We start from the raw sequence: 14,282 nt of genomic DNA on the forward strand, positions 1-14,282 counted from the left end.
ATTTCTTATTTGCAGATGTTCAGGTCCTCTTAGCATGTATTTTGTTTCTGCTTTGTATGAGTTACAATGTATCACTTCAATATATTTCATAATGATTTACATGTTGACATGCAGTGGCTGTACTGTGGCATTCTTGGTTCGAACTATGAGAATTCCAGAAATTTTGGTTGTATTGTCCTAATGCTATTCACAAGAGTAAATATCTGTATAAGTCTATCAGGGCTGTTCTGTAGCCTCGAAGGAAGGCTGTTTGCTAGCATTCAGTAAACCCAGATTGAAGGCTCCTGTCCTGCTTGGCTGACAGGTCATGGGCACACTGAGGATGTAGCATGCACGCGCCACCCTGGAGGCGGAACGGCTTAACCTTCCTAAAGTTTAGACCCTGAAAACAATTAGATAATTGCCTTAGACGTTTCATGCATCACCTCTTGGTGCATCAAGTGAGATTCTGTGCCCCACAGCTGTGTACAGACAACATAATATAGATGGCATCAGGGTCTTTGCATTCTCTTTAGCATGAATGAATTTACACAATCTAAAAGGCCTAGAGGCAACAAATGTACCTATTTTTTATATTCGGGACCTCTAGACTGGCTAACTGCGCCACCTCAATGAAAAGGTGAAGTTAAGTTAAAACAGTCCAACTTCCCCTGGTGCCTTTTCTGTAACCATCTTTTGACCAGACAAAGACAATTTAAACTATCCATGTTTTTTTTTTATAACAACGCAACGGAGAGGTCCAGTTGGAGGCCAAACGACCATACCTTGTTCCTCCTCAGTGGGCTACAGGATAGGGCCTCAGGGATTGAGCAAGTATACACTAGTATATCTGAGACTGCCCAGACACACAAGGGAAGAGATACAAATTATGTTAAATCACTAGCAGTGGCACCAGCAATTTAACATGGGCCCTTACATTTTCCCACAAATATGATACATGGATTCATGTTAAGTACAGAAAATAAAACCATCATTAGGTAAAGTTCAGAAGTGTAAGCTTTTATGCCCCTAATCGGCCTTGCAGTAATATCCTGATTACTACAAACAGCCACTGTAGCCTCCCTATTAAACAACTAATATGGGTGGGTGAGTGGGAAAAGCACTGCTGCTGGGCACAACAAGAAAGGTCGAATGCGAGTTGAGCAGCCGTTCAAATTGGCTACTGTCCCAAGCCTCGTTGTGCCCCATTCCAGTGCCATGGTACTGCACGCCTCCCACTTCCTGCAAGCGGGAAACGTTCACTTACCCAAGGAGATTGGGGATGCTCTAATCGCAGCAGCAGTGCCACCACCAGTGATGCAGTTGTGGAGGAAATGAAATGTGTCACTGAAGAAGCAGGAGTGGAGGAGGTAAGGTGGTGGTCTGAGGGCAAGTTGGAAATATAGCCTTTTCTCATGGTTTCCTTATAGGGGAAAACTTAAATTTGACTCTCTTGATCATCTGCTAGTAACAGAACGAGAAGAGTAGATTAATATTAGACTGCATTTATTGTTTCCATTTAGACGTACCTCCTCCAGAACAGTTTTGGAGCTCATGATACAGCCCAGAGTTGCTCTGCAAGTGCCATCACGTCGCAGGAGATGCACTGAAATCAGGGTTTACTGGGTTAGCCGTTGTAATGGTTTGTGTCAGACTGTGAACTGGTCCACCTAAAGAATACCACATAAGACCATTTTTTTAACACGGAAAACAGGTGCTATCCAGGAACCCCGAAATGAAATATCAGCACTCCCCAGCAGTGACGTCACTTTCAGAGCAACCGGACAGGAACAGAAGAGACTTTGAGAACCAATCATCGAGGTTTCCCTTTAAAGTAGATGGATTTTTCTGTTTATTCTGTGTGTTTTGTACTAAAATAAACGTTGTAAAGTAATTTATTTAAGGAATTTCACTTTGTTGAATAATGCATATTTCAGTATATTAGCCCTAGAATATTTTTTTAAAATAGTTTATTTGTGTAGGTGGAGATGTAAGAAAAAACCCTTAAATCAGATGTTATTTGAAATTGTGCTTTGACAATTTGCATGAAGGTCATTTGATATTTTTGAGGCCATTAATAAGATATATTCTGTAATATTCGTTAATATTTCAAAATATAAGTGTGACTGTAGGAGGGTCTTTCACTTGCTGTTTATCATTTAATAGATTACCCATTGTTAAAATAAGCACTTCCAATAATTGTGAGCATCAGTCCGGATCAGACCTAGATGTGTGTTGAAAATGTAAGAAACCAATTCGCAATGCATGTTTGAAAGTTAGAATCTACCCATCATGGCTTTCCTCTTGTGATTTGAGTAGACTTTCAATTTTTAGGAAATTCACTGAGACCCCCTGGATTAAGTTGCCTTCACCCAGTGGAGCAGTTTTTTCTGCTGACTGGAATTCAGCCAGTTATCTTTTTATCAACCTGGCAAATGTGTCTCAAGGAGAAGGAAAACCTGCCTCTAAACCCCTTTAGAGTTTGGGGTGTGGAGGGTGGGGGAGGCTGGGGTTTTCTCATCTTATCTGCAATTTGTTTCAACTTTGTTGACACTAAAGTTAAGAGCACAAAGTGGATGTCAAATCCCTGGGGTTTGTTTTTGAATAATCAGCTACATATTTGTAAATGTGTACCACCGTCTCAATGGACACCCTCCTATCAATCACCTGGGAAGAACCATATTCACACCTCTGACCCGAAGCTTACTAGTTTAGAAAATAAACTACACTGGATGATTAATTCATATAATTGTAGGCTGCCTTCTATTATTAGATATGGCTCATAAACACAGGCACTACTCTCATGTTCCCTAAATTGTGAGACATAGCGTGGTTTTCTTTTCTTGTTTCAGGAGTTCACAGATGTGTTGTCACACCGGACTGTGAGAAAGAAGGTCTCTACAGAGACATTTTTGTCTACTTCACCACATGTTACAGTAAGGGACATTAAGTATATTCCACCAAGCTTTATGGTATCTTGAAAGTATTGTAGTGTAGGTGAAACCCCATAAGTTGATGAATTTATTGGAAGGAACAAAGGATGCCTTTTTGTGTCAGGAGCATTTGCTGATTGATTCAACTTTACACATATAAAACACTTTGCTTGTGCTCAGTATAGTAGATGTGTGACAACACCAAACAGTATAGTCAAGCGTGAACATTTGACTTTCTCAAAACAGGGCTCAGTGCATGGAATGCTGGAAGATGTCTCTGTTAGGCCAGGTCCAGGTCATATAGGGCAACATACTGAGCGTTTAATTTTTGTGCTAGCTAAACTCTGAAAGCAATCTGAAAACAAACACGCCTAAACTTTATAGAGTTACCCAAAATAAATGTCTGTCATTGGGCCTGGTAGTTCGCATCTGTCACCAACTTTCTGGACCCATAATTGATGTAGCAGAAAGAGACACACAAGTGCAGACTGATTTTGGCTTACTCATGGCTTCATTCAGAGAGTTAGGTAGCATTTCAAAATCCTCCAATTTTTGGATGAAACTATAAATCCACCCTCTGAATTTAAATCCAGAATACAACCCCTATCTGGGAGGGCATGCAGCCACTGCATACTACTTTGTATTTAGAGTTCACTCTAGAACCTGGAGGATGGTCGGTTTCCACTAAGTTCAAACTCAGGTCCATATTGTGTTAACCAGACTGCTCATTTGTTGCATTTAAATGTGTATACATTATCTATCTGTCTGTCAGTCCGTCCATCCATCCATCCATCCATCCATCCATCCATCCATCCATCCATCCACCCATCCATCCATCCATCCATCCATCCATCCATCCATCCATCCATCCATCCATCCATCCATCCATCCATCCATCCATCCATCCATCTATCTATCTATCTATCTATCTATCTATCTATCTATCTATCTATCTATCTATCTATCTATCTATCTATCTATCTATCTATCTATCTATCTATCTATCTATCTGAGTGCAACATCCACCCTTAAAGGGTCTCTTGGCGCTAAGTAAGCTGGTTTCACATCAGATCTGCCTTATCTCTCCAGCCCATCAGGTTTTTTGCCTCTCACACTACAGCAGAACCTACTAGCTCTCTTTGTTTTCATTCACTTGTCCACAATTAACAATAGCCTGTGATTGCATTAGGTGATCTTTTACCTCTTTTAGCTCTGCATCCTCTTCCTCTTCAATGTTGTTCTAAGCTTTCCTCCCTTTTTGGTGTAAGCAGGTTCCTTCCTATATAGCTATATTGTAGACCTGGTTATGGGTCGTTTTCCCCACAATAAATATGAGGTGAGTCAGGAAAAGCTTTCGAGCAATTTAAAATCTGGAAACTAACACAGATTCTTTCGCAAAAAGCCTTACAGGTTTTCAGATGCACCACTGAAATGGGGTTAACTTTTGCAATTAGTGAATCAAGCACATTTGTGCTTGTTTTAAAGCAGGGCAAGTACTGGTATTAAAGCTGTATGCCCTCATATGGTGCCCTTAGTGAACAGCCATGCAGAATGCTGCCCTTAGTACTCATGCCATTGGTACATGCAGAATGTTTCCCTTGGTGCACAGGTCATTACTTCATTCAGAATGCTGGGCTTAGGTCTCATGTCACTGCTATATGCAGAAGAATACATTGGCAAGGTGCCTTTAGTGTCCAGGCCGGGCAGTATGTAGAAATATACCATGTCCTCATTATCAGTGTCCACTATAGAACTTTACCTCTAATGCTCTCCTGAAGTCAGTTGGAGCATTTGTCTACCTTGATAAAGAACACCTTCCTGCAAATACTGCTGTATTTGAGAGGAAGTTAGAATTATTCAGTTTTGTTATTAATATTTTTAGCTGCAGAATCTAGAACTGTATGTCTCTCACTCTTTCTGGATAGATCGCCAGCAAATTATCTAATGAAAATGTTCAGGTTTCACTTCTAAGCATGAACATGTACTCATCTCTCTGATTGGGAACTGCTGATCCTGCCTTCAGGCGAGACCTCAGTACAGAACCAGCTAGTCTATGCCAGAGGCTCTTGCTGACTGCACCAGGACCAGAAGCAGTTCAGCACAGGGGGTAGTATTAAAACCCCTGGCTTTAAACGTAGAGTCTACGTCATTAGGCCAGTTGATGGACATGTCAGTAAATCAGTGTTTGAAGTACTTAACCATAATCCCTCATTGCTTGACCTTTACCCCGTAAGGCCTAATTTTTAGGGCAGGCATTAGCTAAGACCTTTTGTTTTTAAGTATATATGCTATGCATACTTGCCAATACGGGATTTAAGACAGCCCTCTTCCTTCATTGGTGTACTGTAGTGTCGTTTTGCTTCTGCCAAACACTGCACACACCATGGGGAACAGGATCCGCCCGCGTAAGCCATTGGCGTACCCGGCTGTGAGTGATGGCACTCTGCTCTTGTACAATGTGCTTATCTGTACAATAAGAAGCCTTTTTCATTGCAAGGGATTACAGGTTCAATATGTGCTTTTACATAAGTAATAGAAATGTTTTGGCTTTTAGATAATGCTTGTTTTCATAAAACGCGTGCCATTATACAAAAACAATCACACACAAAAGAAGCATTGGCGTAGCCAAAATGTCAGAAGCCAAAGTCAGACCTACTGGCTGGCCAATGTTTTAGTGTATGTTCACTCTTGGATTTGAGTTCAAGGCATCTTTTCAACCATTTCCACTGCCAGATACCAAAAGGCACTTCAAGAAAGCTACAATAATGTCAAAAAGAAGGGGGACCAGGAGCTAGTTAATGGTCCAGTGCCCAGGCTCCAAGCTAAACATGAAGTCAACAAAAGGGGGGACACTGTTCCTGGTGAGTAGTGCAGAAAGTCACTCACTCACTAAAGAGAAAGAAATAAAGGAAGGGAGCAGGGGATCCTAGGTCTAGGACTCACTCAAAGAGAGGGAAGAACAAGTCTTGCCTCTTGTAGCACTCACGCACCCCGAAGGATGTCATTCTTCATCATCGGGCAGTTGCTCCTCATCGGGCCGGCACTGCAATGCCCTACGGGTCCCCCTGAAGGGTCACTCTATCGGAGATCTTTTGAGAACTGCCGTTAGGTGCATGTGGGTGTTTGGGGTGAGTCCTATATGGAGGGTGAAGAAGTGCGTGCCGGGAATTAAAACTGACTAAGGGTTACCAGGTGAAGTGCTTTTAATGTGATGGTACCCTTGTCAGAATAAAAAAACGTAGGTTAGAAGTTACCCCTGTTGGCGCAATGTGCCCAGGTAACTATGAGGTCGACATGTTTCGCACCTATGTGGTCATAAGGATCCGTGGTGTTTCATCAGGACCGAATAAACCGTGTGAGATGTGTTGTGCACGTGAAAAGTGGTATAAGGGTAAGCACCCTCTGGACGATCAGTGCAGGCCAGACACTCAGAACTCCGTAGTTTTGGCTACAACGGAATAGTCGAAACCGCTCCTGATCGTGATCTAATAAAGAAAGGAGAAGTACTCCAAGGGCTAGAGGCGTAGGGTGCCCGTACCTTACCGGGAGTTTTGCTCGGTTGTCGGCTCATTCACACCTGCCCCGTCCTGACGCCTGCCTGAAAGTTACTTTGCATGCACCTAACGGCAGTTCTCAAAAGAGCTCCGATAAAGTGACCCGTCGGGGGACCCGTAGGGCATTGCAGTGCCGGCCCGATGAGGAGCAACTGCCCGATGATGAAGAATGACATCCTTCGGGGTGCGTGAGTGCTACAAGAGGCAAGACTTGTTCTTCCCTCTCTTTGAGTGAGTCCTAGACCTAGGATCCCCTGCTCCCTTCCTTTATTTCTTTCTCTTTAGTGAGTGAGTGACTTTCTGCACTACTCACCAGGAACAGTGTCCCCCTTTTGTTGACTTCAAGAAGGCTTCCAGAACAAGATAAATTGACTTCTTTTTAAGCTCCATCCATTTTGGATGTTTACTCAGTTAAGTGTGTTACCTCCTTGCATAAGGGTCAATAAGTTATTCCTGATAGAGGAAGAGATATTGCACTGTACAACCATGCTCATCATTTCTGTAAGGGATGGTGGAAAGGGAAAATGTAGCCATCAAAGTTTTCCCTCCTAGCACAGTATACCTCCAAAGAACCCTTCCAAAACGTGTTTGCATAGGTCCACCACAAGCAAGTTAGTTTTACTTCCTGGCTCTGCTGGTGTTGTGATCTCGGAGGCTTGCTGTGCCTGCATAGTGAGGTTATACACTGTTCAGTCTTTTTTTGGACTTACCATGGGCAGTGATTGGGGGAGACACGGGCAGGAAACCCACCTCATAGAGGTTGGGTTGACGTTCTTTGCTTTTGCACAGGTAAAATACTGTGGAAAATACTTTGCCCTGTGAAAAACAGTTTATTTCCCACTCAGGTGGGTAGGAACTTACTTTCTTTTGTTTCATTTTCCACCTAATCTTTATCACCATCCAGGTAGTATTTATACTATAATGAGGCCCTATATATTCTCAGGTGAAATATTTTCAGAATGGTGTTATGGATATCCAACATGCAATAGCATTTGCAACGTATTGGGTATCATGGCCATTCATGAAAGTGAGGAAATAGCCATTCAAGGTCACGTATTTTAGGGTACAATGGAAATTCCCAGGAGGCTTTGCATGTGAAAATCTAAAGCAAATAAAAAAAATCCTGATATTTTCTTGCATAAGCGAAAAACAATCGGTACCTGAACAACTTGTTAAATGGTCATCAACTGTGTAGACGGGTTTGATTTTACTAAGAGTATGCATTCCAATTTCTATGCATACAAGACTGTATTCATAATAAATGATGGCACTTTGTGATGTGCAAAAACTGTCTTGGGGCTCAATATTTTTATGCTGTCATTCACGGTAAGCTCAATGTTATTCCCTTGAAACAGCCAATACCAGTCTTTAAACCTGATTGCAATAGTACACTGTTTAACAGCTTGCTGATTATACCCTTGATTGTCGAATACAAGAATAGAGGGGCACACTAATGTAAGGGACCAAATATTGAAAGATAAGTTCATAGAGGGAACAATTGATCTACTGTCCTTAACTTTATCTTATCTATGTATCTTGAATCTGTATACATCATCAAGCTACATATATTGAGTGAGGTACAGAAAATCTATACATATCTACCTTTGCATGTTTTTGCCCTCGATTTTCCGTCTTTGATATTAGGGTCCCACGATATTCTTTGGTCATTATGCAGAACCCACTCCCAGCCTGCCTGTTAGAGCGACATATATCCACAAGAATAGGAACAAGGGCACCACAGATGTTAAGCTCCTCAAATGTTATTCAGCTGTTATATGAGAACTTGTTTCAGTAACAGAGTGCATCTCATTAAGTCATCTGTAGGTTTGGACTGAGTTGGCAGTACAGCTTCGATAGCACTTAAATGGTTCTGGGTCAGAATTAGGGACTGACTCCAGAGTCAGCCGCAGAGCCTACAGAGACAGCAGTAGTTCCCCATGGTTGCAGTAGAGCCCCAGGGTGAGCAGTAGAGCCCTCGAAAATTAGCACTGGAGTTTCTAGAGACAGTACCAGAGTCTCCAGAGTCCGTAGTATTTCTCCTAGAGACAGCAGTAGGTCTGCCAAAGTCAGCAGAAGATCCCACAGTCAGCAATCAGACCTCCTGAGTCAGCATTAGTTTCTGCAGAATCAGCAGTAGAGGCAACAGGGTTTGGGACACTGCGCCAAAGTCAGCAGTAGAGCACAGAGTGAGCAGCAGAGATCCCAGAGTGTGAAATATAGCCTTCAGGGGCAGTAGTAAAGGCCCAGGAATGGAGCCTCCAGAGGCAGAGGTGGAGCTCCAAGAGTCAGCAGTAGGGTGTCCAAAGTCAGCAGTAAGGCTCAGTGGCATAGGTAGAGCTTTTGCCATCCAGAGCAGTCCCTGAGTTTGCCGCTGAGTGACGGCCTGTACAGGTAAGATCAGGGGGCGGGTGGGAGTCGGCAGACAACGGGGGAAATAAAGATTTAAAAAAAGAAAAACACTTACCTTGTGCTCACCGAAATTGCTTACCTCACCCGCTGTCCCCAAAAAAGGGCCGCCCGGGGCGGACCGCCACTAGGCGGACCAGTGGCGCAGCTGGGGGCGGTGGGCCCAGCTACGCCAATTTTACAGCTCTCTGATGTCAGCAATGGTGACCCCAGAGACATGTCTTTTCACATTAGAGTGGCTTATTTTCTTTGGGTCAAGCATTGTTGCATGATTCCCCCCTTCTACTAGTTTGTATTGTATTTTCTTTTATCTGCCGGCTAAATCTTGTTGAGATCTAAATGCAGCACGTTCTACATCCTTTTTAGCTGTGAAGAAGCATGACTTAACGGCCCTTCAGCTGGGCGGCATTAAATAATGCATTTCATTCCCTCCGCCCCTTGACTCAGCTGCTGCCGCACCAGATTAAGGTGTCACATTGATTTGTTTTATATATCCTTTGACCATGCTCATTGAATATTTAGGGAGTTTCTTCAGCCCGCGCGAGTAGTGGTACCCCGTGGGAAGCATGAATCAAAGTGGCAGAGGTCCTGACACTCTTGAAACACGGCCTCTTTGTAGTAGTGATTAGTTTTCTGCGGCATCACACTAACACTACATATGTCACCATCTTGTTACGTACTGCGGCCATTGATCCTTCTTCTATCCTCTTGCTACCAAGGCCAAAGTATGATGAACTAGATTGTTTTCGACATTGCTAGAAAGCATAAATATATATACACCGCCCGGGCAAGCCCAGTCATCGAATGAATATAATGTTGCTATGTTGTTTAGGCCAATGTTACTCTCAAGCAGTTATCCTCTATTGCGATACTTGTCTCTACTGGTTGGGAGCCTGTTGTTATGATTGTTGTCTCCCCGGCTTTTTGGTTTCATAACAATAGGCGTTAAACCCCCTTTATGCTACGTTGGCGAATAATGGCCTGCGCGCTTACTTTTTTTCCAGCCCCCATTAGGTCATTCGTGGACTTTCTGGAAAAAGCCCCGTCCTTTCTCTTTTTCCCTGGCCCCTCTCTCTCTCCACGGTACACTTGTCCATACCGGACAATGTCTTGCAACAATGCCGGTGCCTAATCTCCATGTCAAAGCAATGTTCATTCCCCAGTGGACAGCCCGCTATCATTTTGTAATGTTTTGTTTCTTATTCTAAAAGAATTAAAAAGGAACAGTAAGCCGTCACGGGAGTCTGTGGTCCTTATCTCAGTGTCTGGAAATTTGGACAGCGTTTTTTTTGCCACTGAGATAAAAACGGAAAGAACTCCAAGTTCAGCAGAACGTAATGGGTTTAAGTCCCATTGAAATCGGCCACCAGAAGATCAGATAAGGGGGGTCCTTTCGTTGTCTCTTTAATCAGGTTCCCCGCAAGGCTGAATAGAGACAGAACAGGCGCATGGAGAGAAAATATAATTCTTGGATAGGTTAAGTACACGTTTGAACTCTTGCAAGCAGAAGCGATTTGATGATGGCTTAATCATTTTCTGGTCAATTATCTGCGAGGACCCTTGCAACTGCTCGGCAATTATGAGGCAAGTTGGCCTTTTGGGAGACACACCAGCCTGCCTGCTTCCCTGTCCTCAGATCCCTGCCATGCATTCTCGTCTCTTCATTATCGTCCGCAGCACAGGAACAACTTGCGCGCGGTGGCTGCGGCCGGCCGCGGTGCGCGCCCGAGCTGTCGTCGTGAGGGAGGCCTGCTTCTTCTCATGGCTGCGCTCGATAAGTGTCCTTTGTTGCTTTTTGATTAATGTCCCTATCTGCTTTGGGGCCACGGGAAGTGAATGCCTCTGGTGACAAAAGGCAGAGGGTTGCGTATCAGTTTGCGGGCTGTGGCACGTTCTGTTGATGGGCTTTGACTGGGCGCATGGTGCATCGAGCCTCATCTGTGCCCTGCGGTGCAGAGGGTGCAGCTAGCCCAGAAGGTATTATCTAAAGGGTGACCAGAAAGACACCTCAGGATTTAAGAGAGCTCCCTTTAAAACCCGGTGGTCTGTATTCCATAGCTTGCGCATAGAAGCAGCTCCTAGGGACGTGCGCCACTGGATTAGCAGTGTTTTAGAAACCTGCACCGGGTGTCTTTCTGCTCATGTGTAAAAGTACGGAATCTATGAGTGCAGAAGGGCAACTTTTTTTTTTTTTACTAAGAACACACATGCTTTATGTTTGCTCATCGCAAAGCACCGTATCTAGCAGAAATTATATATCTAGTCACAGAGCTTGTAATGAAAGGTTTCAATGTATGAGATTATTTTAGGAAATGCTAGATCCTGCAATTTATATTTCTTGCTCAATCATATCTGCATATAAATAGGCAAGAAGACTAACAGTGCACTCTCAAAAAGTCACAAACTATAGCATGTCTTGGCCAGCCCACACTTGTGTCGCGGAGCGGGCTTTCATGGCACTTCTGTATGAAGTCAGACTAAACCTGCCTCAGCCAGGTGGTTCTTACGCCAGTGCTTATTCAATCAGTGTAAGCTTAGCCCTCGCGAAGGAGTACTCCATCCTAACATCATCATAAAAAGGAATGCCTGGAGGAGAGCAAGGCCACTCGTTGTCCTTTTACTCCCCTAGATCAGACTGTTGTTGAAAACAACTAACAAGCAAGTATTTCAATTGCCTGGAATTCCACAGTAGCTGGCGACCAAGTCCTGAGGGAGAGCTACTTGGATTCAATGGAAGAAAATCCACTCCATTCCTCATACGTCTGATTCCTAGAGTGAATTTCTGAAACTATTAGTTCTTCACCAGAAAATACTACTCATTACTTTTCCACATGCATCCTACGGGTGACTGATCTAAATGTATTCCATAATCTCACATAACTCTTGCACTTTTCATCTTGATGTGTATGACTTTCCAGAGTAATGTGTCCTTATGCATGAAACCTGTTTTTAGCTGCACTTTTTACAAAGAAAAACGTAACTTTGCTAGAATCCTCATGGGTGAAGTTTTATCTATGAAGCATCAGATTAGCGCAGTGACCTCATCCTGTTTCCAGCAACTTTAGAAAATAAGGAAGATAAGAAGGTACTTTATCTTCGGATCGACTACTCACATTTGAATCGCATTGGTAATGTCAAGTATTGCTCTTTATATTGGACTCCCATCTAGCCTTGTTCACAGATTGCAGATAATGCAAAACCAGGCAGCCAGGCTGGCCTTTTGGCAGCCTAGATATTGGCAGCCTAGATATTGCCACATCAAACCCTTGAGGAAAGAACTGCACTGGCGTCCGTTAGCTCAGAGGTCCATTTTCATAACAGAGTGCCTAATCTTCATATCTATTCTAACAAAATTCAGTGCTATATCCCTAACCGTCAGCTCAGATCAGCACATTTCAATCTTTAAGTTGCTCCTAGAAGCAAAAGAAAGAGACTGGGTGGAGCCAGATTGTCTGTGACGGATTCCCACACATAGGACACCTTCCCCCTTGAAATACAATCTTCTGTGACCTATGAGGGATTCAGGAAAAAACTGAGAACGTGGCTGTTTAAAGCTTATGAATAACTCTGACAGCAGCAGCCTCCACCTTTTTTGGTGTGCATGCGCTTAACAAATGCTCTTTCACATAATCATGTTTCCACTACCAATTTGCACAATTTTTAATATGTATGTGCATGTAAGTGTACCCTAGTCAGCATATTTAACTTGTGTGCTTGTCCCTAGCATTAAATATGCCTCTGAGTTGAATACTCTGAGAGATCCCACTGGGTCCTTAAAGTTCACCAACTGAATACATTTATGCTTTGTTGTAACATTTATATATTCAGATGGATAAGATAACATATTTGTGCCCCTGAACCCTGGAACATAGAATTTGCCACAATGTCAGTGCTTGTACGCACCACCACTCTAAACTGCTTTCACTACATTTTCAAATAAATGTTTCCTTTATTGCCTCCCCGCAGTTTACACAACTCTAAAAAACATTTTTTGATTTGCCTTGTCACACCATTTTGCAGTATTAAATAGAATTGTAGTAGGATACCTGCAATAGCTGAAAGCATAAACAGAAATTAATGTACACACACCCAAAATCATTTCCTGTTAGCAAGAACAAACTAGGATGTTGCCCTCCAACCAAAGAATTATTCTGGTTAGCATAACTCTATGATTTCCTTCTCAGAACAAGTTTTGTCCTTCCTAAACAATGTCAACACCTCTGTTTTGTCTCATTAACCGTAGGTCTGGCCAGTTTACCAAATTCAACAAGGACAGCCAGTAATGCAGGTACCAACACCTCTGTATCACTAAAACAAGGCCGCACATCATTAGCAAACCTAGCTAGTTTACATTTACCGCCACTCTAGTTCTCTCCCAAATTAAACCATATTGTTGTAGTATTATGTATAACTTTTTGTAACTAAAAAGAAAACAAAGATAGCAGAATGAGAAACTGTTGTACACCCTTTTCACCCAAAAATCATTACACATTTTGGCAGTTGGCCAGCAGTAACATTCAACGTTGGAGTTGTATGAATTATTTTATTTGCATTTTGAAATCTAGTCCTAAACCCTGGATGTAGATGTTAAATAACGGGCAGTCAAGGATCACATGCAGAATCAGTATGCTATTAGTGGTGCGGCCCTATCACCATTTACCAACAAAGAGTGGTAGGCTAGGATTGCTGTCTTGCAGTATCCCAGTACTGCACAGACACCCTAATCCCCTGCATTGCTTTTTTGTTGTATTTAGCATCTTCTATACAAATATCCCAGCTTCCTGGGGCACTAAGGCGTTCCATGGGATCACTCTGGTGTGATTTTAACCCTTGTGGAGCTGGGTCAGCCCTTGGGTGGCAGCACTACAGTTCCCCTGGCACATAGATGAGCTTAAACATGACCCTGGAATACCGAACAGGGACACATATGTATGTAACAATGAAGTGAAAGGAGTCCAAGGTGCATCCTAACATGCAATGTGTGTCTGTCAGGGATTACTTTGCGCAATCTCACTCCACCCGTCAAAATATTTCCTGAGCTCTAAGATGTAATTCATTGACTCCGAGGAGCAGCATCCTCTGTATTGGGTTAGCTGTGGGTTGTAACATAAGTTAACAATCTAAACTCGTGGTTTTAATTGAAGCTGACATAAATTATTTGACATGCCAACCTCTTATTGTCCAGTCTAGAGGGTCTTTTCATAAATATTCTGAAACTATATGAATGGCCTAGGTAATAGTTGGTGCACTCAAGTCGCCACCTAAGAGTTAACATCTTTTAATACATTTTAAATAAACAGCAGGTCCACGGAGTCATAGATCACTGGATACTCTTCATTTTTTCTTTACTAGACATAATGCAATAATCGACAAAGCCATAGGTCTGGGTTGGTAATAGAGCATACGCAGA

At 42.9% G+C, this 14,282-nt stretch overlaps 1 protein-coding gene across 14 annotated transcripts in view; it reads left to right on the forward strand.

Moving 5' to 3' along the window:
- Positions 1-14,282, forward strand: part of PROX1 (prospero homeobox 1) — a 105,807-nt gene that overhangs the window by 41,974 nt on the left and 49,551 nt on the right. For 4 of the 14 annotated variants that reach the window (XM_085612899.1, XM_085612900.1, XM_085612897.1 and 1 more), the window contains exons 4-5: positions 1,694-1,813; positions 2,832-2,915. The exons of 2 other annotated variants lie outside the window; for them this stretch is intronic. In XM_085612899.1, the coding sequence (XP_085469025.1) occupies positions 1,694-1,813; positions 2,832-2,915 (204 nt within the window). Of the gene's footprint in view, positions 1-1,693; positions 1,814-2,831; positions 2,916-13,115; positions 13,161-14,282 lie in introns of all 14 variants that reach the window. 8 more of the 14 variants (XM_085612903.1, XM_085612902.1, XM_085612906.1 and 5 more) reach the window with 5 other exon arrangements.

This window comes from Triturus cristatus, chromosome 6 (genome assembly GCF_964204655.1).
Source record: "Triturus cristatus chromosome 6, aTriCri1.1, whole genome shotgun sequence".
Classification (NCBI taxonomy): Eukaryota; Metazoa; Chordata; class Amphibia; order Caudata; family Salamandridae; genus Triturus; species Triturus cristatus.